This window comes from Leiobunum rupestre, chromosome 6, assembly GCF_980474605.1.
Source record: "Leiobunum rupestre chromosome 6, qqLeiRupe1.1.hap1, whole genome shotgun sequence".
Taxonomy (NCBI): Eukaryota; Metazoa; Arthropoda; class Arachnida; order Opiliones; family Sclerosomatidae; genus Leiobunum; species Leiobunum rupestre.
The window spans coordinates 14192051-14219312 of record NC_143389.1 but is presented as its reverse complement, the minus strand read 5'-3'; the positions used below and the strand labels follow the sequence as shown (position 1 = coordinate 14219312).

At 34.4% G+C, this 27262-nt stretch overlaps 1 protein-coding gene and 1 non-coding gene across 3 annotated transcripts in view; one reads left to right on the top strand and one right to left on the bottom strand.

The window, feature by feature from the left end:
• Positions 1 to 27262, top strand: part of LOC149939333 (ATP-binding cassette sub-family C member 3-like) — a 62640-nt gene that overhangs the window by 20633 nt on the left and 14745 nt on the right. For both annotated transcript variants that reach the window (XM_090177294.1, XM_090177293.1), the window contains exons 9-19: positions 47 to 221; positions 11254 to 11508; positions 11985 to 12188; positions 13004 to 13150; positions 13214 to 13304; positions 13371 to 13558; positions 16972 to 17148; positions 17905 to 18072; positions 20129 to 20355; positions 22072 to 22189; positions 22956 to 23495. In XM_090177294.1, coding sequence (XP_090033420.1) covers positions 47 to 221; positions 11254 to 11508; positions 11985 to 12188; positions 13004 to 13150; positions 13214 to 13304; positions 13371 to 13558; positions 16972 to 17148; positions 17905 to 18072; positions 20129 to 20355; positions 22072 to 22189; positions 22956 to 23495 — 2290 coding nt within the window. The remainder of the gene's footprint in view (positions 1 to 46; positions 222 to 11253; positions 11509 to 11984; positions 12189 to 13003; positions 13151 to 13213; positions 13305 to 13370; positions 13559 to 16971; positions 17149 to 17904; positions 18073 to 20128; positions 20356 to 22071; positions 22190 to 22955; positions 23496 to 27262) is intronic.
• TRNAT-GGU (transfer RNA threonine (anticodon GGU)) lies at positions 15529 to 15601 on the bottom strand. Its single transcript has one exon. It is a non-coding gene; the product is annotated as a tRNA-Thr (tRNA).

The following is a 27262-nucleotide window of genomic DNA, read 5'->3' as shown; positions in this document are numbered from 1 at the left end:
TCAGATTCGACTTGAGTAACAACAAGTTTACTTTCTTTTTAAATAGGATGTTAATGGAGTACGCGTCGAGCGACCAGCCAATCTGGAAAGGTGTTTTCTACGCGATCCTATTCTTTCTCTCTGATGTCCTCAAAATCTTCTGTGCCGAATACCGAATAAAACTTGCTTTTGACTTGTCGTCTCGCTTGAGATCATCTATTACTAGCGCCATCTACAAAAAGGTACGATAACAATTATTGGTACGTAATTTTAACATTGTATATTCAAGGGAAGGATCTTGAAATTGCATTATATCTTCAGCTTAAAACAATGGGAATAAAGTAATACTAAAAGTGCTGTGAAGTAGTTCGTTACTTTTCTAGTTTCCTGCCGGGTGAAATGATTAAATTTCGATATGACCATATCAAAGACTGGTCTATGCTCCCCACCTTTATGTTTGAACAAACGTTTGTGGTATTTATTTAAAGCGCGTTGGCAGAGCAACATTCGAGGAGGCTGACTGAAAAACTGCCTAAAAATGGGGGCAGATGATTGGAATTGTAACGAAGAAAATGTTAGTGCTTCGAAAATTAAGAACGTATTAATATATTTACAAAAGTCATCTCAACCTACATATTTTAAAAATTAGTAAACAATTATACCTGCCTATTTCCAAACTTTTCGTTTCTAGATGGTTACATTTTCTAGACAGTCATTTAAACAAAGAGATAATTTAGACATTTTTAACATGATTATATTTTATAATTTAAAGCCAGATGAAATAACAAATATAATAAAACCACAAGCTTATAAGTTCTATCGCGTTACTTTTCTACAATGCCCCCAAATAATATTCAAGCAAGTCTAGCGATCCTACTTACTTTCTACAGCATAAAGAAGTGAGGTGCGGTGCTTAATTATATTGCCACGCCCAGCACAATCGAGTTGAAGTACTCATTTCGAGGACCTCTGATAGCTTCAGTGATTACTCCAAGGCACCACATAAAATTCGGTAGATAGTCTTCGGGTATTAATACCACATCTCCGGTCTTCATTTATCTGGTTTGGTTTACCATTTTCGACTGATGAGCATTGCGCAATTCCTGGAAATACTCTCTTTGCCACCTATGCCGTAATATTTCTTGCAGTGCCGCTCGGTATCGGAGTCGATTGCAGAATTATCTTTGATCGACAGGAATGTCTCGCTCATTGGGTTTTTGCGGTGGTAGCGCGGTGATTCGCTTGCCGATTATGAAATGGGCTGGTGTAAAAGGGATGGGATCGTTTGACTCGCGGTATACGTATGTAATTGGACGAGAGTTTATGGCTGCCTCCCTGTCTGTTAAAACTGTCTGCATTTCGTGATAGGTTAGTTTCGCTTGTCCGAGTACTTTTCATAAGATCGATTTTACCACCTTCACCATGATTTTCCACTATCCACCCCACCAACCAGCTAAAAAACGGCATCTTATACCTTGATTGCCGAAGAATTCTTGAACCTTCTTATCGTTGATACTAGACCAAATGAGCTTCAAATCTTCATTGGTACGTTTAAATATACGCGCGTTGTCAGACCAAATAAAACAAGGAATCCCTCTTCAGGCAATAACTTGACGTAATGCCTATAAGAAATCGTGAGTGGTTAGTGATGGTACCAATTCCAACCCGATGACTCTGGTGACGGCGCAAGTATACAGGAATATATACGATTTCCTTATCTCCTCTCCAATTTTCACGAAATGAGACGGCGAAGTCGATCCCGGCTACTGAAAATGGTTAATTCTTTCGGCTGGTAATGGTGACTTTGGAACTTCACCTGGCATTCCCATGGATCTTCTACAAATCATACATCCCTTAATTACGGTCGTTGCTAGTTGCCTGCCAACTTCAGTATCAACCTCGAGACTGTGTCAACCAGTTCTGTACACCTGAATGATAAACTTGTGTGTGGCTTCTTTCCATTAACAACTTTAAGGAAGTAAAATCGGATATGTTGCGTTTTCAGTAAGACAAGACTGATCTTATCTACCTCCGAATACCAATATATTATTTTTTTTCAATTGATGAGTGGAAGTCGCAGTTCATTCATGTACATGGTTAAAATCAGATTGCTGTATGTCTTAAATCCACTCTGTATTTACCTCTAATAACCAGCGAGTCTACGATTTCTCTGTAAATTTTTCGTGAATGGTTAACAAATCGATAAATATATGACTTTTTTTTATAAATAGTTTGTTAACGCAGTGGTATCTTTGCATATTTAAGACATAAGATTGTTCTACAGCTTCAACTGGTTGACACTAGGTAGCAACAACTGTTTTTCTCCTCTCGGATTATAGATCTTCGGTCTTGGGGGACTCGTAGGTGTGGTATCGGAGTGGTAAGCACTATCACCTCGCAGCAAGAGGAGCCAGGTTCAATCCCAGCTTGTGGCACTGGGTGAAAACTCGGAACAACTCCTTCCGCATTGAGTTTGCAAGTTAAATCCCTACTAGTTTAAGGGGTTTTCTACCGCGCACTTCTGTTCCCCTTCCATAAAAACTTGTTGCGGTTAAAGGTAATAGTTAGTGTAGGGAGCTGTTGCTTCGCGTGGCATGAAGGGCTGGCGACCACCCTCCTACGCATTGTAACCCGGCTAACTTAATTTTTGGCTTTAAAACGCTCGATGACTTAGGCCTAAGGTGGTGCCTTGGGTATTAGCCTAGTTAATTATTATTATTATTTATGGATCATGCTCTTTTACTATCTTACAACCCTTTCCACCAACGGACGTTTTTGTGTAGATCAATGGCCTTAGAGCCTCTCGTTGGTATATCCGCGGGATTCTGGTGACCTCGAAAGTGTCGCCAAACATGTGGTTTAGTTAGCCGTAGAATTTCTTCCTTACGATTATGCACGAACGGTTTGGTTTGTTTATTTGACTTTTTGCGAAAAATTGGAAATTATTGTGGCTTTAAAACGTTTCGAATGTTGGTAATCAATCTAGCCCCAAGGAGACATCCCATGAGCTCAAAACGTGGTAAGGTCATTGAAATTTGTGTTCGGAGTAGCCTCAGTTAGTTTAACCTGGACTTTGGGCTTGACCATTCTCAGAGGCGCAACTCGAGCCTTGGCCGTTATGAAGGGAACGATGACTTGTTGTTTGTCTGTGGCCAAGCGTATACATGTTACGGTGGCAAACGCTTTAATACTAAGCTTAGGAGGGATGCCCCCCCCCCTAATTGGATTCTTCCCAAAAATCTTAGTTCTATCCTTATTGATTACATGCTCCAGATACACCTCCTAGCTCTATTTATATCTTTGAGGAACTTACAATGTACTAGCCTTCTGCAACCAAAGCCCTTTTAAACTTAAAAAAACTGATTTTCAGCCGTTTTCCTCATTCTTGGGCCACTAATTATTCAAGCCTATTAAAGCTTCAAGTTAAAAAACAATAAACCTTAAAGTTTAGATTAATCTACATTAAGCTTTAGTTACTAATACCTTAAAATTAGCAATTTTAAATTTTTCTTTAACTATAAAACTATCAGTAAAAGTACTAATCCATTAAAAAATTTCAATTTACCTCTTCATATTCAGATATTTTACCGCGATGTCTATGCTCAACTTACCAGAAGGACTTCGCGATACTAAACTTAACTTTGGTGGTATGAGCAGCAATAGTAGGCCCAGCCCTAAGAATTCTAATCCGTATCGAATTAGCACAATCAGGGTCAATAATAGAAAATGAGCAAATTTATAATGTAATTGTTACTTCTTATGCTTTGGTGATAATTGTCTAATAATCAGCTAGGCTAATACCCAAGGCACCACCTTAGGCCTAAGTCATCAAGCGGCTTTTGAAGCCTTTAATAGTTATACCAAGTATAATAGGCAGTTATGAAAACTGGTTAGTCCCTTTAATATTAGGGGCACCAGATATAGCTTTTAACCGTTTAAACAATTTAACTTATTTCCGGTTACTTTTGAGTTATCCCTAATTCTTGGGGCTGTTAACTTTATTACAACTGTTATCAATATACGAACTCCAGGAATTATCTTTGAGCAGGTCCTTTATTTGTCTGGTCAATTATAATTGCAGCTATTCTTCTTCTTTCTTTACCAGTCTTAGCTGGAGATATCACAATACTAATAGCAGATCGAAACTATTAATGTATTTATTTATTTAAATTATATTTATTTATTTTGTAACACTTCTATTTTTGCACCAGCGGGTGGAAGGGACCCAATTTTATACCAACATCTATTTTGGTTCGTTGGGCACCCAGAAGTTCATATTTTAATTTTACCTGGGTTTGGAATAGTATCCCACTTTATTAGCCATCAAACAGAAACGGCTTTATCGTATGAGCCCACCATATATTTACTTTAGGAATAGATGCTGACACTCGTGCTAGCTTTATAGCAGCCACGATTATCATCGCTGTTCCAACAGGAATTAATTTTTTTAGTTGACTAGCGAAAATACAAGGATTAAAATTGAATTTAGACCCTTCCCTTTATTGAAGTTTAGGTTTTGCCTTTTTATTTACTATAGGGGGCTTACAGGAGTAATCTTAGCAAATTCAACACTAGACATCATTCTGCATGACACATTTCCATTATGTGTTATCAAAAGGGGCAGACTTCGCTATTATGGGGGGATTGTCCATTTAATGCCATTAATTACAGGCCTAGTAATAAATCCCAAATAGCAAAAAACGCATTTTATCCTTATATTCTTGGTTTGTGGGAGATACCACGACGTTATTCTGATTATCCAGATGCTTAAACCTCATGAAATGTAATATCACCACTAGGTTCTACCCTCTCCATAATTGCAAAAATGTATTAAATTTTTATTATTTGGGAAAGAATAGTAGCTCAATGGGCTGTGGTATTCTCGTCAAATAAACCCACTTCTGTGAAGTGGACTCAAACATCATCATCCCCCAATAAGACAAAATAATATTCAATTAAATTTAGTTTTCAATTATGGTTACATGAAATAAAATTATTTTTCTTCTATTATGGAACGAATAATCTTTTTACATGACCACACATGTATCATTTCTATTTTAATTACCATTTTACTTTCCTATATAATAATTAATTCACTCATCAATAAATAATCAAATCGGCTCTTATTAGAGTGACAAGAAATCAAACTTTCTGGACAATTATCCCTGCTTTTATGCTGATTTTTCTGGCTTTCCTATCCCTTCAACTTCTTTATATAATAGACGAAACAAATCACCCTAATATAACCATTATAGCCGTAGGGCATCAATGATATTGATCCTATGAATATACAGACATTAAAGTTATTATCTGTGACTCCTATATAAAACAAACAAATGATCTTTGAAAGCACACTTTTCAACTACTAGAGGTAGATAATCGAGTTACTAACCCCATTATTGTTAATAGATTAAGAGATAAAAAAGACACTTTTGAATTAATTTTTTTAATTTATTTTAAATAAAACATGTGTAAATTTAAGAGTGTCTTTTTTAACTCTTAATCTTTCCTCGACACATGGGACAACAAAACCAAAAATATAAGTTTCTAATTTCAGCTACAGAATGAGCTAAACCCTCTTTAGCTATCGAAGCAGACGAAACCAACTTTCATTGATTTCCTTACGAAATGGTGTGTTCTATGGTCAATGCTCACATAGCTTTTTGCCCATCGTAGTAGAAAGTGTTCCAGCCCAAACATACATTGATTGGGAAGATGCATAGTTTATCTCATAAAATGGCTGAAGTAATAAGCACTGGTCTCTTAAACTCTTTTATGGGAATCCTTCCCCTAATGAAGAGGTTAGTTAATGAATAACAGAATTTTGTCAAAATACAATTGCAATCGCCCCTTTTATTGCCACAAATAGCCCCCCTCATATGAACAAGACTTTTCTTCTACCCTTTAATTTTAACAAAAATGACCTTTACTATATTAAACTTTTATAAATAAATTAAAAACCTTCCCACTTGAAGAATTTCGAAAGGACAAGAAAAACAGTTAATTTGAAAATGATAACTAATTTTTTTTCAACTTTTGAACCCTTCACTCATAAAATTTCTCAATAAACTGAGTCTGTGCCTTTGGCCCACTCCTTCTATGCCCCTTCTGATTCTGGATAAAACCAACCAGAAACAATACTTTAATAAAAAGCCTAATAAGCTACTTAAATAAAAAGCTAAAAGCATTACTGAGCTTATCATTAATTAATCATTTTTCCCTCAAATAAATTATTTAAATTAAATGGGAATATCCCTTGTAAATTATTATCTTCACAGCTACAAGACCTAGTAATCACTTTAAGTTTAGCCTTACCAATATGAACTACATTTATATTACTCGGGTGACTAAACAACATAAATAGGATATTTGCACATTTACTTCCCAATAACACCCCTGCTGCTTTATTAACCTTTATAATTTTAATTGAAATGATTTGTAACGTAATTCGTTCTTTTACCCTAGCTATCCGTTTATCAGCTAATATTATTGCGGGTCACCTTGTCCTAACGCTATTAGGGAATCGGGGGACAATCAATTATCTCACGAAAAGAGTAGTTATCGTTTCTACACAATTTTTGTTATTAGCACTAGAATGGGCAGTGGCCATGATTCAAGCTTACGTTTTCATCGTTTTAATTTCTTTATACTCAACAGAAATTCATTATGATAAATCTTTACCCCTACCACATAGTCGATCAAAGCCCCTGGCCGTTAACAACCTCTGGGATCATCAGATGAATATACTTAAAAAATTACTCATTTACTGTTTATTAATCTAGTAATACTATCTTTATCTGCCTACCAATGATGGCTTGCTATTACACGAGAAGCCACCTTCCAAGGAATACACTCTAATGAAGTTTTAGGAGGGTTACAATGAAGCAGAAGTGTTTTTCTTTATCAAGTTCTGAGCTTTTTTATTCAGAGGTTTTTCCCCTAACATTGACATAGGGACAGTGTGACCCCGCAAATCCTCCTTCTAAACACAACGATTCTATTATCCTCAGGCATCTCAATCACACCACAGTTTGCTGCATAATAATTTTTCACAAAGCCAAGGCAGCACTTTGAGTCAGCTTAGAAAAAATCACCTCATTTGAGTGCGGGTTTAACCCCCTCTATAAAAATCGAATTCCATTACCTTAATATTTTTTCTTAATTGCGCTTATTTTCATCGTATTCGACATCGAAATCGTAATAATAATCCCTATTCCTTTTAGAGACTTCTTATCCATAACAATAGTAATGTCTGTTACTCCTCTCAAAACCATTTTTATATTGGGGCGTCTACATGAATTAAGCCGAGGGGCACTTAACTGAGCTTAAAAGGTTAGTATTTAAAATATGAAATTGAATTTGTAATTAAAAATTAAAGTTACCTAGCCTTACACTTTATTAATAGTAGTATAAAATTACATTCATTTTCTGCCTGAAAAAAGGAAAAATAATGTTTATTTAATAGAAACCAAATAGAGGTATATTATTGTTAATAAGGAAATTAAAAGACTAAATTAAATCACAGCCGCTAAATTTAAAAAATATTACTTAATAACATAGTCTTTATTTTTTATGGTGTAAAAAACCTGAGGGATTTTCAGACCCAAACTACATAAAGGTTCAAAATACTTAAAAAAATATCCCTTTAGTTGCTTTCAAAGTATAAGAAAAAACATTAATTATCAATAATAAAATACACCTCATTGTGAGCCTAAACAGTGTATTGGTAATTTTGCAGTTTTATTCTTAGAATCTCTAAAATCTTAAATACACCAACAAACACAGAAAGCTTAGTTTACCGGTTAACTCTTCGTAAACGCATTTATTTTATAACAAACAATTGCCTATTTCCAAACTTTTCATTTTTAAATTATTTCATTATTTTTTGACAGTCATTAAAGCAAACAGATAATTTAGACAGTATTTTACAAAATTATATTATATAATATAACGCTAATGAAATAGCAAGTATAATAAAAAAATAAGCCAATAAGTTCGGTCACGAAAATTTTCTACACCGAATGGAAATTTGATATTTAAATCTAAAACTCAATTTTAAAAATTCGATTGATTTCTGTTTACCCTGCGAAGAGCTGCATTAACAGTATTTACATAAAAAATATTATATTTCCTTATGTTTTCACCTCCGTTTCTGTTCGAAAATCGCTTGTAATACTAAAGCTTTGACCAATTAAGCTATATAATATCAGGTGCGTTAGTTAGCCAGCATTACTTTATAGGTTTCCTGTGGTATGCGCCCTACAATCGGAGCCGACGGCACTTGAAAAAAGATTAAAATGTGCTGGGATATCACCTCCTACGTCTTAAATTTTAATCATAGGAAACAATCATTTAAATTATTTTTTATAACGTGTGTCCTGATGTGGCTTTTGAAAAATAGGGAAAAATCATATTAAAAATGACTTACAAAGTCATATTTAGCCATCCAATAATTTTTATTTACACTGTTAAAAAAATGTTCTCCCGTGAACGAATTGGCGTTTTGAGGGTTGTCTTCGTAGCAGAAAGCTAATTTGTTCTGCAAGGAACCAAATGTATTTGTTCCATTTAGAACGAACTCCAACTTTTCAGTCCAGAACATTGACGTTCTGTATTAAACAAAAAACGCAACACTCTAGCACGCGCTTTTCTTAAATCCGGAACAATACTCGTTCTCCCCAGAACGCGATATGCTCGCCATCCTTCGGTTTAAAATCCTCTTTCGTTCAAACTAGCACACCCTTCGATGAAACTAACACACCTTTCCTTCAAACTGGCACACCTTTCCTTCAAACAAGCACACCCTTCGTTTAGACTAGGATATTCTTCGTTGAAACTACCACACCTTTCCTTCAAACTAGCACACCCTTCGTTCAAAACTAGCACACCCTTCGTTCAGACTTGCACACTCTTCGTCAAAACTAAGACACTCTTCGTTCAAAACTAGCACACCCTTCGTTCAAAACAAAGACTATATATATACGCTTCGCTTACTAGACAGGCGTGTTCTATGGCTCAACTTGCATACCGATTGTGGCTCCATCTCGACGCTGGTCAAAATTTTCCCTTAGCTTGAAATGTGTTAATAGTGGCGCCTCTAGCCACGGGTCCAAATATTACCCCAGCTTTTACATAGCTACAGAGGTGTTAACAGGTTTTTCCTCGGAACACGCCTGTCTTGTAAGCGAAGCGTATATACTGTATAGTCTTTGGTTCAAAACTAGCACACGCTTCGTTCAGACTAACACACGCTTCGCTCAAACTAGCACACCCTTCGTTTAGACTCGCACACCCATCGTTTAGACAAGCACACCCATCGATCAGACAAGCACACCCATCGTTCAGACAAGCACACCCATCGTTTAGACAAGCACACCCATCGTTTAGACAAGCACACCCATCGATCAGACAAGCACACCCATCGTTCAGACAAGCACATCCATAGTTCAGACAAGCACATCCTTCGTTCAAAACTAGCACACCCGTCGTTCAAACTAGCACAGTTGTACACCCTTCAATAAATAAATCAAAACAAAATTTAATTTGAATACGAAAAAAGACAGTTTTTATTATCATTTTAAAATATTTTTTAATATAGAGTTGAACAGAATTTAGAATAGTATCTGGTTTAATTTAAAAAAAAACATACTTTTGAATGTATTCTTAAGTTTTTGTAATCATTTTGGATATACCAACTGGAATGTAAACTATCCGGCAAAAAGGGTAAAAAAAGGGACGTCAAATGTAATTCCTTCTATTACAAGTTCGGGACTTGTGTTTATGAAGTCGTCGTCAGCGAAGACCATTATTGGCGTACTGGATTGAGGTATCAGAAATTCGTCCAAAATTATTTTCAAAGTAGCCCAATTTTTAGTATAAATTAAGTATAACATTTCTATTATAGCCCAAATTTTCGCCCAAATTAAATATATCATTTCTGTTATAGCCCAGTTTTTCGCCCAAAATTAATTTTCCTCTCAATATAAAACCCCACCAAAGGAACCCATTAGGTTTAACGAAGGGGACTTTTATCACTTGATTTCTTTAAAAATCAGACATAAGAATATTAGATTTTAATTAATTTCCAATATTCCGTCGTTAAAATTTAAAGCTCCCTAAGCTACCCTCCACACATTCTACAGAGGTGCGACTTAAGAAGATAGTTAACGCCATGGTTAGAGATTTCGTTCTAAATTGAACGAAGAAAAGTTTGTAGAACGAACTGTCTCTCATTTTCTACTTCGGGAAAGGCTCCGTTCAATTTTGAACAGCCCTTTAAAATTTTAACAAGCTGTTCAAATTTGAACATGTTTTGAACGCCTTGTTTTAACCAACTTATATTTTTCGATGCTACTCTCAAGAAATTGCCATATAACTCTTGGGCAAGTAAATGCCTAATTTCCTATTCGTCCCTTCGAAATCCTAAATGTATTTTATATTAAAACATTTGACACTCGTTCGGGCGTTATGCTGCTTTCACTAATAATGAAACCAAACGAATTCTTCTGTTGAAAAAAATATAATAGTTTGATGGTAAAATGGTGTTGAAGCAATTGAAGATAGCATTACCGAAGCGATGACAGCCAGTGATTGTCGCTATTCTATCCTTAGGGGTTAAGGTAAATGAAATAAAAGTATGGGAGATAATTTTACCTTCCTAAGTAGAGGAGCACGATATAAGTCTCACAGTGCAGGACTTTAAGTCGAAGTGAAATTGCATTGCTCTTTATATAGGAGAAGAACGTGCCGATCACTGTACATAGGGAAACGGTAACGTGACAGTTGTGATAGTTGGAAATTAAAAAGTCAATTACCTTAGATGGTCCGTGAAAATTCCAAGAACGGATATCAGATTTAAATTATCGATAATAAAACTTTGGTTGGCCTTAGGCAAATTTGAACAAATGTATAAAAGAAGCCTTTGTAGGTGCAATTGAGTTTGCAGTAATTCTCCTGATTGACTAGGTGTTCTCGTGCTCATTTAAGAACATACCAAACACAATACAAGATAAAATGTACCGTCAGCTCTATAAAAAACAAAATGAAGGCACAAGTCAGCTGGCGACGTTCTATGCGTTTATTTCAGCTGGCCTGTTTGTACTTTCTTCTTCTTGCTCCTAAAATGAAGTCAGGTTTAGGTGTAAGCACTCAGATTCGAATACCGATATGTGTAATGGTAAAAGTCAATAGGAAATAAAATTAAATTTTATAAACATGTGAATGCGTAAATAGAGCATAAAAATACCAAATTATTTAATAGAATCCTTTTTGCAGGCTTTAAAGCTCTCAAGCACTGGTAGGCGTGACATTAACACTGGAGAACTTCTGAATTGTATGGCAGTGGACTCGCAAAGTGTTAGGATGTTCACCATGCTGTCTTATTTGATCGGGACGGCACCTTTCACAATCACAATCGCAACCGTGCTTCTGTGGTATCTGCTCGGAGTGTCGGGTTTAGTGGCAGTTGTATTTGTAATGCTTACTTTACCGCTCAATTTACTGATCTCAAAGTGGAAGAAACAACAACAGGTAATTGTGGGTGGTTGAGAAAAAGTAGAACTTTTATAATCTGACAATTAAAAGAAAACGCCAATAGCGATATTTTAGAATTAAAAGAATATTAAAAAATGTTAATTAGTAAATAATATCATCAATTTAAAAATAAAACAAAGCGCTTTTTCGATAAACATAAAAGCGTTTTGGTCGATAGAATGCGGTGCACTATTTACTGTAAGTTAATTTGGGTTGTTCTTATTTCTTCGTATTTAAAATTGATAAATTAGTAGAAGCAAATCAATTAAGAAGGGTTCATTTTAATACCTTATTAGGACCTGGGCATTAGACTAACGTAGGCCTATGGACCAATACCCACTTTGGCCAAAGGAAAAATAACCCAGTATCCAGTATACAGATTGGTTACAGTCTAATGCTATTCTTTTGTTTGTGAAAAATAAAATTCAGCTGAAATTAATATACTCATATTATTTTTAATATTAATTTTGTAGAAAAAGTTCATGGAATGTTCTGATAAACGCTTCCAATTAATGAACGAAGTTTTGAATGGAGTCCGAATATTGAAATTGTACGCCTGGGAAAACTCTTTCCTTCAACAGGTTCAAATATTGAGAGACCAAGAAGTAATCTATTTAAGGAAACTAAATATTTTGCAATCACTCTTCATATCACTTTATTGTATCACTCCAGTTATGGTAAATACCTCTCTTAAAACCTTCTCTTTGGTGTGCGTTTTCCGCCGTTCATACGTGGTTCCGTTTTAAAATTTTATGCATGATATTTTCGTACCCGTGATACAAAAAGTGATTATCCCAAAAATCACGAATTTTCTCTATATTTAATGTTCCAGCACATCATTCAAATAAAAAAATAGGTTTAGCTCACTTAGTAAATGTAATTGGTTAAGCGCGCTAAAATAATAATTTCACAGAGCCGTCTATAAAGTGTTAGAATAATTAAATCTCTATATTGGTTTTCTGAAAAAAATTCAATAAAAATGTGGCTTATGGTTTGGCATTTTCAACTTAGCTATCCCAAACGTTTTGGAAAAGCTATTTTTCATTTTCTCGAAATTCTAGTAGGCAGTGACTTTTCATTGTTTGGGGAATTCTAATTATTTCAGTGCAAAGAGGATCCCGTAGTTTTACAAGAATTCTTATAGCTTGACATAAAATTAAATAAGCACGTAAGAAACTTGGCTAGAAATTGGATTAGATTAGTTGTCCCAACTGCTTTTAGATGAGAAGTGTTTTCACTCAATTCACTCCCTACAACTCCCTACATTTTTTGCATAACCTTTTGAAACTCCCTGCATGGTTTTCGAAATTTCGCGGAAACGGTTTACCAATAGTACATTTACTCTGAAAATGGTTGGTCTTAATTAATTGTATGTTGCTTTGAACGTTCTCTCTCTACAGAATAATTTTACCGTTGTTTTTCTTCAGAAATTTTAAAATGTTTTTTATTTTTTAACGGAACATTTTCATACTTGTTGATATTTTTCAAACAGGTATCTTTAGTTAGTTTCGTAGCATTTGTTTATTCCAAAGAATCGGAACTGTTTACTCCAACTACCGTCTTTGTTTCCTTGCGTGTCTTCGCAATTCTGGGTGATCCCTTATCATTAATACCTGAATTAATTAATGCTACAACAATGGTGAATTTTCTTTTTTTAACGTTAAATCATAATAGTAAATAAAATTTCTTAATGCTTTCGAAGGTGCATGTTTCTCTTGGTCGTATTAACAAAGTTCTCTGTGGTGAAGTGCTGACACCCTACGTTGAAATAAAGAGTAAAAATAATAGCAATGGTAAAAAAATCGGTTCGTCTCTACATGCACAAAGTAATAATAAATTACTTAACTTTGACTTTTTAGCTGTTCAAGTTATTAACGGTGACTTTTCATGGGATAAAAACACCAAGAGCGTCTTGAGAAATTTCAACTTCGAAGTTCCCGTAGGAGCGCTGGTGGCAGTCGTGGGCAAAGTAGCATCCGGAAAGTCTTCATTACTGTCTGCCATTCTCGGTGAAATGGACAAACTTAATGGTGTTGTTTCAGTTCAGGTTAGTTCATGATAGCGAAATGTTTTAAACCGTGCGGAGGTCTTAAAGTAATAGTTACCATAGGAATGCTTTCCACAAATGACCACTGTATCGCTTTTAAAAGGCCTGATGGCCAGTGACAATGCAGTTTTAAAGAGTTATAAAAATATAAAGGTTATTAGAATTTTAAGAAACACCTCTGGACCAGTTTGTTGTATAAAATAAAGTAAAAGTTTGAACCGGAGTTCCGTTAAACGTTTTATTGATAAATCCCCCAAAAAAAAATACAATGATGGTCAATGAACGACACCTCATCTGCCGATCCAACTTTGAACGAATTTAGGATTTAAGAAGTTGGTCACGTCTCTGTTACAATGAGGCTGGTCGACGTCTTGTTGAAACCAAAGTCTACGGCGTTGAGATGGAGGAACGTAGGTCTACGATTTATTCTGCAATTTCGCTCTGTTAGAGAAGGAAGTAGCTCTGATCGTTGAGGTTCCGTGTTGAAATCACTGAACCAATGAGGCTATTTCTTATGAGCTCAACCCGAACATTAAAACATTCAAACTGCACTTGGTAATGGTGTGGGAATTTCCAGTGAAGGTTTTCGTCTTGCAATAGCGTATTATTTTGATGATTAAAAGGTCATTTCTTGAAAATTAACATTCGTCTGTTGACAAATGTTTGCGGATAAATTGGGGATGGTTGTCAACAGCTTTCAGAAGGAATTTGCAGAAATCAAATCTTCTTTTGAGATCTTAACCTCCTAAGTCTTGGTGAAGCGTAGCTCTTTTTGGGTGGAAGTGATTTTTGCGTATTTGGCCAAATACAAGATTTACTACAACCCAAATCATAACATGCTGCGAAAAAGCTACGGCAAGACTATGCAGCAAAATATGAAAGTACGGTTCTCAAAGTCAGTTCTCAAAGTCAAAATCACGTTGCCCCAAACCACGAACCCTAGGTTGCATATTACAATGACGTTCAAAATCACTGACCGCTCGAATTACTGTGCTTACCGATGGCGTCCTATTGGAAGCCATTCTGCAAAGACCTCGCATACCCTGGTTAAATTTCTCACGCCCTCTCGATTATTCAGAGCCGCGTTCTCAGGGCGGTTCGCTCTACAATAAGGTTTCATGATTTTAAAACTAATTAACAGAAATGTGTTACCTACAAAATCAACTCCATTTTACACTAATTAACCGTTTTTTTACTAACCATGAGATTTTTTTAACTAGATATCGTTTAAAAACTAGTTTTTGTACGAGGACCCGAACTACGAAATTATTATTTTAAATATTAAACAGTTTTTTGGTAATAAGCATATTGACTCCCTAAAAATTGCAATCAAACCGGGTTGTGAAAAACATGCTTTAAATAAAACAAAACTCCTACAATCTTTTGAAAGAAAACAACGTGTAACTATGGATTAAGCCACCCTTCTCTTTTAAAATTTAGAATTAAAACTTTTTTAGCTTTCCCAATTGCTCAATTGTTTAAGGTCTCTTTTTTGTGTTAAACATTTATCTTTTTTCATCGAAATTACGAAATTCTTACGTTTGCGATGACGCTGTACATTTTTCCCATTATTCGTTTTGATCAAACCTCTAATGGTGGAAAAATAGCATTTTGAATATTGTAATGAACCATAAATAATTCAATATCCTAGCGATTTTAGCTTTTGAATCAATTTAACTTTCCGAGCAAAATACGTCCTGTATAGTGTGAAAGAAAAACTGAATTAGTCCACCAAATTGTGCATTGATGTTGTTAACGTGATTAGAACGTTTACTTTTTATAACTAAATAATGGTGTTATAAAATAAATCAAATTAATATATTTTATCGATTTGAAACTTTTAAAGCCTAGAAATTAACTGATACTTTTATAAACATGTAAACAGTAAAACCATATATAGAAGTTTCATTTCAAATCAAGGAATACCTCTGCGTATTGTTCCATACCAGAGTGACTGAGAAAAATCATTTCACCTCGGGCAGGAATCGAACCTACGACCTTTGGGTTACCGTCCCAACGCCACTACCATTGGACTACCGAGGCCACGAATAATCAGGCCTCGGACATCCAATTTAAGAATGACTCGATCTGGTTCACATTATTGACGGGATGCATTTAACCCGTTGTTGACGGTGCCGTAGCATTTTACGTCAACTAATTTATAACAGGACCTTGATAGCCTGTAGTCATAACACAATGTTATGACTACAGGCTATCAAGGTCCTGTTATAAATTAGTTGACGTAAAATGCTACGGCACCGTCAACAACGGGTTAAATGACTGATTTCCTTCCAGAACTCCGAAAAACGTATTACCATAGTTACCATGGTAACCAACTATAGATAAAGCCACAGACAACATCGATGACTCGTAGTTGCGCGAAAAGTGCATCATCTATGCTGGCCTTGATAGTAAAATATAGCGACAGTTGTATTTTTCGGAGCTCACGTGACTGAAGTGGGTAAACACTTCGTTACAAACTGTCAATCAGGATGCTCTCAGAATTTGCATCCAGGGTACGGAGTTCTATATAATGATTCCCTGTAGTAACTTGAAAATGGACAAGAAGCTCACCTGTAAATATTTACAATATTTACAAAATGAGTAATGAAAACATTTTCAATTTCTATGAAAAATCATACAACACTCTGATTCTTCGATTATACCTAAGAAATCCTCGAAAATTATTAAAAAAAAGAGGTAATGAGGTACTTAATTCAAAGGGGTCGCCGATGGAGACCGAAATTGAAACTCATCTCTTTTATGGAAACGGTAATAACCATTCGTGCCAAGGCATATCCTGCACGAATAAAAGTAAATATTATTATCTTGAAGAGAGAAGACAAATTATCTGTGCGTGATCCGCTTCTACAGACCAAACATCCCACTCCCGAGCAACGACATTCTTTTTTATGCAGAGCTCTCAGAAGACGTTATTAAAATTCTTTCTCAAATAAATAATATTTTAAAAAAATCTTCATTATTATACAAAAACTTCGTTTCTGAATCCAAGGGTGTACATGATCTATTAAAAAAAAACTTTTTATCATTGAAAACAGGTTCGTTATACAGAAAATAAACCCAAATTTATTCTCTCATTATCGACTTAATAAGATATAATACGAGGATTAAATTTAAGAAGTAGGACCTATTTATGATCATCAATTTCCAAACAAGGTTATAACCACTTCTAAAATAATGTAAAGCGATTACCAGCCTATGAAGCTGGAAACCGCTCTAGCTTTTAAGTAATCTGTAATCACTTACGGAATCATTGAAGTTCATTAAAATATACAGGGATATTTAAGCTCATCGTCTAAATTTAAAAATAATAAAGCTCGTAGTACATACGTCAAACGAAAATCAGTGTTTTTTTATTAAATAAAATTTGTTTCTCTCTTTCTTTGAACTAGGGTTCGGTCGCTTACGTTCCGCAACAAGCTTGGATCCAAAACACGACTCTCAAGAACAACGTCATCTTCTATCAAGCAATGGACAGAGCCAAGTACGAAAGGATCATAGAAGCATGCGCTTTGGACGAGGACATTGACATCTTGCCAGCCTACGATGAGACGGAAATTGGGGAGAAGGTAAGCGATATTTCATGTTCGAAACGATTAAGTGGAAGGGCTTTTTAGTTCTGCAAGAGGCGGTTGGCGGACAAACATAGAAAGTGGTTAATATCTCATGCAACCAAAAGTTTATCATTATTTAAAAGGAAAAGCAGTACACTTTGGGTCAGAGTTCGATAAGATATCTCTAAATGTATCGATTAATTTTTCATGATTTTCGATTTAACTTTTACGACTTTAGTCAACAAATTCAATGTAAATATTCTAAAACATTTTTTTATGCATAAAGCTAATCATAAAACTTTCTTCAGGGGTTTGCATTCACTGTAAATAACTTAAAAAGTACATATTGGTTATGGTTAAATTTGTGTTAAATCTAAACCATAGTTTTTCATAGTTAAAAAGTACAGAAATAAATATTGCAATATTTAACGAGTAAGAAATTCATTTCGATCATTTCTTGATGTTTTATTGAATTCTAGATTAACGAATTAAAAAAAAATTACTTTAACAAACCTTGAACTATTTTAAGGCCATCTTAATAAATTTGGGCCCTTAAATTCGGGCAGCGGGATCCCATCATATACACGTAAGTTGTCCAGCTAACGAATGCATACCCTTTTATCAAAGCTTCACGTTAAAATATGAAATGGCCCAATCTTAATACTCTTAGTCAAAACCACCCACCCATGTATATGCTTAAAATTAATACTTTAGAAATAACATGAATTCAAACATTGTGTATGGTAAATAATGACTTTGTTTGAACTTTAGGGAATAAATTTGAGCGGTGGTCAAAAGCAAAGGGTCAGCTTGGCCAGGGCTATTTATCTAGACAAAGACGTTTATCTTTTGGACGATCCTCTGGGTGCAGTTGACGCTCATACTGGAAAACAGATCTTCAACAAAGTGATTGGGCCCAACGGACTGCTTAAATACAAGGTTATTTATTTCAGCTCGTTTTATAACAGTGATGGGCACTTTTTTGAAATTCATGAAATCTCTCACTTCATATCATTTTTCTTCCTCGCATTTTAAGTTCAACCCACCTCTAACCACCATAGCCAAGCTTTCTAGCTCATCTGCTCAATTCAACTTCATTTAAAAAACTGCCTTATCTCGCGCTGCTCTCATATTTTAGGCCCGTTTGAATACATTGAATTATTTGATAAACACATTCGCCAAGACCAGGCTTAGCCATAGTTCCCCGGGTTGTAGTTAAACCAGCAATGAATTCAGTAATCTCAAACAACGACTCAGCACTGGCCTGTGGCGGGTTAGAGTTGTTGCATTGAACTTCAAACACACCTTTTACGTTAGTATATTACTTTTCGGTTTGAAATTAGAAGTTAAGCCTTTAAAAGGGTATATAAATTCTATTCATGATTATCTTTTAGTCATTATTATGACTAATATTATTATTATTAGGGTCACCGTATTTCATTAAAATTATGTAAATCAAGTAACTGTTGAATGTTATGTTTTTAAGTCTTTAATCTCCTTTCTATAAGCACTGTGGTTTTGGGTCAGAATTTACTTTCTGAATTGTTATTCGAGTTTTACTGAAGTACTACCGCTCGGAGATCACGTTGCGCGATATTTTTCTAATATTTTTCTAAAATATGGACGCGAGGTTCGTTTGGTAATAAAAAAGAAAGCAAGATGGTCGACTGACAAAGAATATGAGTCTCAACGGAAATTTCGTATAGACAACTCTTTATTTACATAAACCAACTAATATAAATTACACATCACACTTAGATAAATCAGAATTGGCTACCATTGGAGGGAATGGGTTTAACATAGAGTATTCTTTGATAGAAGTTCGGATATTTACGTGATACTTCAACTTAAAAAAAGGCCTTAGGGGTTTCGTACTCTTAACATGATATCTAGGGATCGAGACACAATCTCCAGGGTGTTTCAAAAGGTTACGAAAAATTTTAAGGGGTACGTTGAGAAGTATGCGCCTTTTCCCCCATTTTCCTACGATGAGTTTCAATAGCGCCAGAGAGCTTCAAAGTGAGGCCTACTATCCCCTGGAAGTAGTCTGCAACAAGCACAAATCCTAGCAGCAGGGAAACACATTTTACTACTTTGTTCTTCTGTGTTTAATTAAACCCATTGCATATTTTTTATTTACCCATTTGATTTTTGTAATTTTTCTCAATTCCCACGCATTCGCAAATTCATCGAACCACTAAAATCGTATTTCCATGCTGCTGCTTTTTGTGCTTGTTGCAGCCTACTTCCGGGGGCTAGTAGGCCACACTTTGTAGCTCTCTGTCACTCTTTTATCTAAAAAAACTGGCATACTTCTCAACTCACCCCCTAAATCTTCTTAAAAATTTTGCGTAACCTTTGGAAACACCCTGTATATTAGGCTATTGGAGGAATGCTTCGATACGGGAAGTTACTTCAACCCAGAAGGTTGAGGTGAAGGAAAGTTTCCAAGTTACGATTGACTTCGATGGATTGTTTTATTCGGGGGGATTCTGTCACTACGGAGTATCTCAAACCATTCCAGATAGGACGGTACCAGATGAATGTTTATATAGTTAAAATACCACTTATTTAAAACTTATAGTTCAATATAACGTTTACCACTCTGTTAAGGGGGTAATTTCCTTATGCTTATTGTTTTAATAGTAGCGGTAGCATTTTTCAATGAATAAGGATAGCCCCTTGTAAGTTTTGACTTTATTTACATGGAATGACGCCAATATATATATTTCCTTTTAATTTAGCTTTCTTTAATCTTAATTTAGTTTCATGTTATCTCACCAACCTTAGATAATTTTTTACTCCAATTAACGTTTTGAAAAGCTGTTAACAGATATAAGTTTAAGGTAGTAAGTAAAGACTTATTTCAACAGTCCTCACAACTACTACTCATTTAATTTTCTCAAGAACTCTTTATTTCACCAAGTAGGGGCGGGGAAAATTGCCACATTTAGCCTGAAACCAAGTGTTTCCATGTAATTTCTCCTAACTTTAGACGAGAGTGTTGGTGACGCACAATGTGGCGGTTCTTCGCGAAGTGGACATGATATACGTTATCAAAGACGGAATGATCTCTGAAAGTGGAACGTACCAAGACATCATGTCCAAAGATAGCGAGTTCAAAGATTTCCTAGCTGAATTTGCAAACGACGAAAACTTGAATACAATTCCGACAGAAATCCAGTATCTACAAGTGGCTCGCCCCTTCTATACACCAAAATGGTGAAGTTTAATTAATTTATTTTTTTTGTATAAATCGTGAAGCCATAAAAGTTAAATTATTATAACACATTCATGAATTGCATAATTTAATTCTAAAATTTATTCTAGGTATGATTTGTTCCGTACAAAACGATAAAATGACAAAATGTATAGTGTTTATAATGAACCAACGATTGATATTTATCATCAATTTTTTCGAATTATTTCGCAATTCTATCTTAACCCTTTTATTAATAAAACATAGCTCAATTTTTATAACAGTATTAACAAATAATAAAGACTTTTGCTTATTCGATTGGTTTTGCGGTTCTCAATAGTATCACTCCTTTTGCCCACATTATCCGTCAGAAGAGCGCATATTTTTCGGAACGTTGCGTTTTCCTTTATTTAATTTTACTTTTAGCTTAACACGACAGTCACCTTTATAATATAGCCATGAAACTTTAGAATATATCGATGTAAAAACAAAATCAATACCTTACATCTCAAGATAATATTTTGGCTTTTTATGGCCATAACAATGTCCTCTTAGACCAAATATACCGGTTTTCTGACAATAATATTGGATCTTTGATGCCTACTAGAGTGGCTGAAAATATCTTTTAATTAATTAAAGTGTTCAAAGAAGTACAGCTACATCACCACTGTAAATTCCCCTAGATATTAATCCTTCTGCAATTGCACCTATTCAAAAGGCGATGATTGAGACTTTTTCAGTCTCCAGAATTCGTGATAAGTGAATAGAATAACAGAATCCATTTCGTTAATTTGAAATGCAGATCAAACCGCGCAGATTTTGTTGACTTCCATAAAATAGCCTTTAATGTAATTTACATTGTCCGGATATATTAAAACTGTTCGTATAATATATTTGTTTTTAATTTGGTTTGTTTTTGAGATCATAATTTAAAATTGTGTATGTATTTTACAAACTGTACAAATAGCATTTATTATTACTTATAGCTGAATTTAATCACAGGCAAATCAACGGTTTTTCTAGTCACTGAATATAATGTTTACTTCAAAAAGATTTCTACCTTTTTTTAAGATTTTATGCCTTATTATCCCCGTGCTTAACAAATCTAAAGAATAAAAATCCAGAAAAACTCTGCACATTTGCATATCCGAGTGAATGAGGAAAATCAGTTCACTTCGTAGAGGGATAGAAACTGAAAACTTAGGGTTTCCGACCTAACGCTAGTTTCAAAGGATAGGGACTCACGCATTGAATTCCGGGAAAGAGGGTAACCTCAAATGTTCTGAAACGTTTTTGCCAAACAAAAACGTTCTAAGAGTTATTTGTCTTGATAATATTTCGATGAATTTAAAGTTATAATTTAAACTAAATAGGACAACCTTACTTAAATTTCAAATAATATTAGCTAAAAGCCATGTTTTAAGTAACTGAAGACATAACGCGTGAACTTAATTAAAGTGCTTAGTTTTTGGAATAGAGGTAGATTTTATATAACGTATTTTATGCCTCAGTTGAAAGTTGTTATTATTTGCCTCTTGATACTGAGAAGGAGCATTTTCCCATTACATCACGCGCGTTCTTTAGCTTCTTGCGTAATAAAAAGGTCGAGACTAATTGACATTACTGGCTGAAATCGTTTCGAATGACTTAAGCATTAATTGTAGATAGCTCTAATGAGTCTTATGTTTAGCAAATGCAAGTTACGCAATTGATCTTAATACAGTTGCTTTTTTACACAGGAAAACATGCTCTAGAAAGAAAGAATTAGAAGCTATGTTGGGATCACCCGCGGCAAAAGAACCCGCGAAAATAAAAGGAAAGAAAATTATCGAGAAAGAGAAAAACATCCAACAATCTGTAAGGCAGTTTCGTATAAATTTTACTTCTATTATTAAAATTTTATGAAACTGAAAATTAAGTGAGTCAGAGTGTATGAAGAGTTTTATCTCAAGATTTGCCTGTCTCGTTTTAATTGAATAAATAAAACGAACATGAAACATAATATCTTATGACATTAATTACGCGGTATACAAACAATACAATCAAATTATTGCGGGGTCGAGTCACTCTTAATTTATTTCATTTTGCAAAAATAATTTTTAATGATTAGCTTTATGACAGTAATTTACCAAATTATTTGAGATAAAAACGTTAATAGGAAAATGGCAATTGTGTAGAAACCTTTAAGTATCCAACACTTTCTATACAACGCGCAACACAAAAATTGACATTGAAACATGATTTCAACAAACAGTTTAAATTATACTTTATCTCCATAATATACATCCAGGGTGTCCTAAATGTGAGCAGTCAATTGCAATTTATAGTTAAATTAGCCACAATTATTGTATGGCGGTCGCAATACCGCAGAAATCTTAAATGCTCGGCCTTACTTAGAAATCCAACGTTCAGATAATTCTATAAAAAGTCAAAAATTCCTCAAGAGTTTCTAACAGTAAACCTATTGATGACCCCTAAATGGCGTAACTGGTCTAATGTTGGATTATCTGGCATAAATTAGAACTATTGATATATCATATCATCATAGTTAACGTTCAAATTCAGTAATGATGGAGCTTATAATTTTGAAAAATTTTAATTTATTTTTCTGTCCGTTTAACAGGTTTTGGTTTCAGTTTTTCGGAAGTGCGCAATTGTTGTAGGACTAAATTGGTGTTTTATAATTATAACCAGTTTTGTTCTCTATCAAGCATGTTTTGTAATTTCAAATTATTGGTTGGTTCTTTGGAGTGATGAGTCTGTAAACCAATCCCACAATGCTACCGAAGCGCAGTCACAGTCCAAAACGAATTCGAGAGTTTTGGGATTCGTTGGCCTCGCCGCTCTGCAATCAGTGCTGATGGTCTCGGCACTTGGACTGTTGGTCTTGGGATTGTTGAGGGCGTCTATCAAAAGTCATCAGAATATGTTGGAGAACGTGTTAAGATCTCCATTGTCATTCTTCGATACAACACCTGTGGGACGGATTGTCAATCGATTCTCTAAAGACATGCAAGAGACGGACCAAGCTTTCCCTAGTAATCTAATAGTATTCCTGCACACTATTACAAACTTCGTTGCTTCTACAATAGGGATAATTTTACAAGTTCCCTTATTTCTTTTGGCAATTGTAGTAATTTTGATTCCTTTTCTTATATTTCAGGTCAGTTCACAAAAAGATTTATTTCCATGAAATGTTTATGAATTTAAGATGATACGCAATTGGTCTTGAATCAAAAAGGGAAAAATGGCTCTGGGAAGGAAGCAGTTTTTCCAACGAATATGCCCTTTCGCGGGGAGAAGGAAGCTGTTCAAAAAAGAGTAACTTTAGCTTAGTTATAGGATACGCGTCACAATTTGTCAATCATCGGTAGGCCAAAAATCACGTTTGAAGGGGGAATGAGTATGTCCAAAGTCTTCTACGGGATTTTGTCCAGTGAACATTTTTCTGCTTCCCTGTTCTCGGCCAATTGCTTTTTCAACTAAAAATAAATTAATATGAAAGAAATTTTAAAACCCTTTTGCTAAGTAAAATATAATATTTTATTTTATTTGAAAAATACGTGACACGATTAGTTTTGGATACCGTTCGGTTCCTTCATCAGGTGTGATTCCGAAGATATGAGAGGGATTACAAATTTTGTGGGGGGGGGGGGAGAGATTATTAAATATTTATATAAAGAAACGATTCCAAATTATTATTCAATGTAGATATAACAATATATAAAAACAAAGTCTTTCATAATAGTTTTAATTCGTAGGGTAAGTGCTCTTAAGTTTTATATATAATGAATCCGCACACCAAATTTTTTCTTACAAGTTCAAGAGAATGATAGAAACGTTTCAATAATATTTCACAATTACGGTTTTTAGTAAATTGTAGAAAATAAAATTTTATTTATCAATATCAAGTGCAACAAACAAAAAAACTTAATACATTACGGCCACAATTCAACAAAAAAGAAGGAACATTGCTATTCTAGAAACCAAGTATAACGCGTGCATCTATCATAACCAACTGAACATTTTTTCACAATAAGTACGAAGACTTTACAAATACATGTATGTGTCATACGAATAATATCTTGGATAGTTTATAACGTGCTGATATTTCCTTAAATTTTAAATCTTTTTAACTAATTTTTTAAGTATTAAACAACCGAACAGCAAATTAACTCTAAAGCAAAAGTTCCCAACTGATTACCCACGCCAGTTAAAAAATATCGATGTTGTCAATAAATCTTCATTCAAATTAACGACTTCGCAAAAAAGTGTAATTGAATTAGGCTGGAATTACGCAGTTACCCCAAGAACACTAGACCATAAAGACATCATAGCTGAAATAAAAGGTTGTACTTGACAAAGAGAGATACCATAAAAGATTAAAGTGCAAAGATATCAGTTATTTCACACTAGTTTCCTCTAAAAAGTTGACATTTAAAAAAATAGTGGCCTTAAATAAGACATACTATGAAGAAGGACTCAATGACATATTTTTTGACCAAGACACATACAGCTTATTTAAAAAAATCTTAACAACATTTAAAAAAAAAGGCAAAGACGCTTTAAATATTTGTATAACTCAACGAAAGAAGAAGTGAAGAAATTTAATCCGGTACATTATACCACCTCTAAGATGTAAAATTTACCCCAAATACATACTCACAGTAAAATAAATAGTTAAAAAACTATCTCACTACCCAAAAAAAACACGCATAATATTAAAAACCCTACAGAGCTTATTGGGGAATTATAAAAACAAGCATTACAGGATCAAGATTTCCGATTCATTTGATATTGTCTCTTTATTCACAAACGTTCCAGTTAAAAATGCCATACACTTAGGGAAAGACTAATGGACTATGACGTCTGTACCATACAAATTTTAAAATATTCTTAAACTAATAGAAATGTGTGTAGTAGACCCATTTTTTAAAACTAATTGCGTTTTTTATGTTCAAATAGAGGGTCTTGCAAAGGGATCGTCACTGGCGCCGTTATTACGTGATATGTTCTTTGACAAATAGGAGAATAGCTCTAAAAAGATCCCCCTACACGATTTCGTTTTGGAAACAATTGGTTGATGATATTTTAGTGATTTCGGGTCATGGGAGGGACAATTAAGACGAATTTTTGTGTTTCTTAAATTTCTTAGAAACCTCCATTCAATTAACGTTCGAAATTAAATCTCATAACATATTTTCTTTCTTGGATGTTCAAATAAAAAATTTAACGGACAGCATAGAAACAGCGGTATTAAGGGAGAATTTTGCTGTTTTATGACCTCTCCATGTAGACTCCAATCATCCCCAATGGCCACTACCGTCCAGGTTTCATTTCTATTTCTTTGGAACCTTTCATGTATGTTCAAACAACAGAGGTTTTAATAATAACTTTTATAAAAAAAAATAAAATTAGACACGAGATTAAGATTATTAAAAACCTTCCGCTTGATAAAGGGAAAAAAGAATATGCAGTTATTATATATATGTATATTAGTAAATTGTCAAAATCAGTTGGCCCCAAAAAAGACAAAATTGTGCTTTAAGAAATCTTTGCTATTTATCAAATACCTTGTATACATAAAACGAGGTCTATATTGGAGAGCAAAATATAAACTTTAAATTAAGGTTTAATGAAAATGAAAATAAAAACGCTATAATACACTCATCAGCCCTAACAGAACACTAACACAATAGCGGTTTTTAATAGAGATGATGGACAAAACAGTTTTATTGCGTCACGTTGGAAACACATTTGACTTTGTTTTGTCAATTCTTATATCTACATTGTATATTATTTTTTATCATACCTTTAAATGTGTTTAATTTTAAAATGTATCCCTCCCCACTACCCAATTTGTTCTTCATAACATACCTTCGGAATCACACGTGTTGACGGAAGCAAACGGTATTCGAAACTAGTCGTGTCACGTATTTTTCAAATAAAATCCTGTATTTCACTGCACACTGGTGGTTATAGATTTCGTTCATATTACGTTTAAAATCGTAGGGTTAGTATTCTTGTATGTTTAAAAGAATCGTTATCGTTAATTTTTCACTATCCAATTTTTCTGAGCGTTTTTAAACCGATTGATATTTGAGAAGTGGAAATTTAAAGATAGAATACTTAAGGGGGTTTTACAATGATAGATATATATAGAGAGGCCTCGTGTGTATCACGAAATTGAAGGACGCTTTAAAAAAGTAAATGAGTCTTTATGAAACGAAAACGTGGCCTCTACCTTTAAAACAAAAGAAAATTAAAAGAAACATAGTAAATGGTACATCTTCCTCTTTTTAACCATGTGCTCTATCTCGAAGGTCACATTCAGTATGTCTTAAGAATCGGCTGATAAAATGTATTAAAAAATAATAATAAATGCGCTAGGCTTATACCCGAGGCAACACATCAGGCCCAAGTCCTATAATGCATTTAAACAGGTGGCCGGGTAACAATGCGTAGGAGGTTGGTGACAAGCCCTTCATGCCACACGAGCCAACAGCTCCCTACACTAACTATAACTTTAGGTATTATTGTTGTAGGTAATATTAATATTGCCAAAAGTGTACCATTAACAAAGAAATCTTTAAAATAACAAGTATCATAGTCGTTTTCGAATATACAAATTTATATTCAAGAGACGACGACCTAAGTTGTCTCTTGCTAAAAGAGCAGGAGCTTAAAAACCAGGAGATGCAGGGATCATTGCACCACTTAAATTCTTAGCTCTGCCAGTTCAAAACTTGACCGAGTTAATGAAATAAAAGGGCTAAAAATTAGCCCTATTTAATAAATGAAATTCGGTTATTTCGATATCTACATCACGTTTTAGTTTGAAAAAAAAATTGGTTATTTATGAAATGATATTTTAACCTTTATGAGATTTACTGTCAGATGGTAGAAAGTATGACCTTAGTCGCGTCTTTA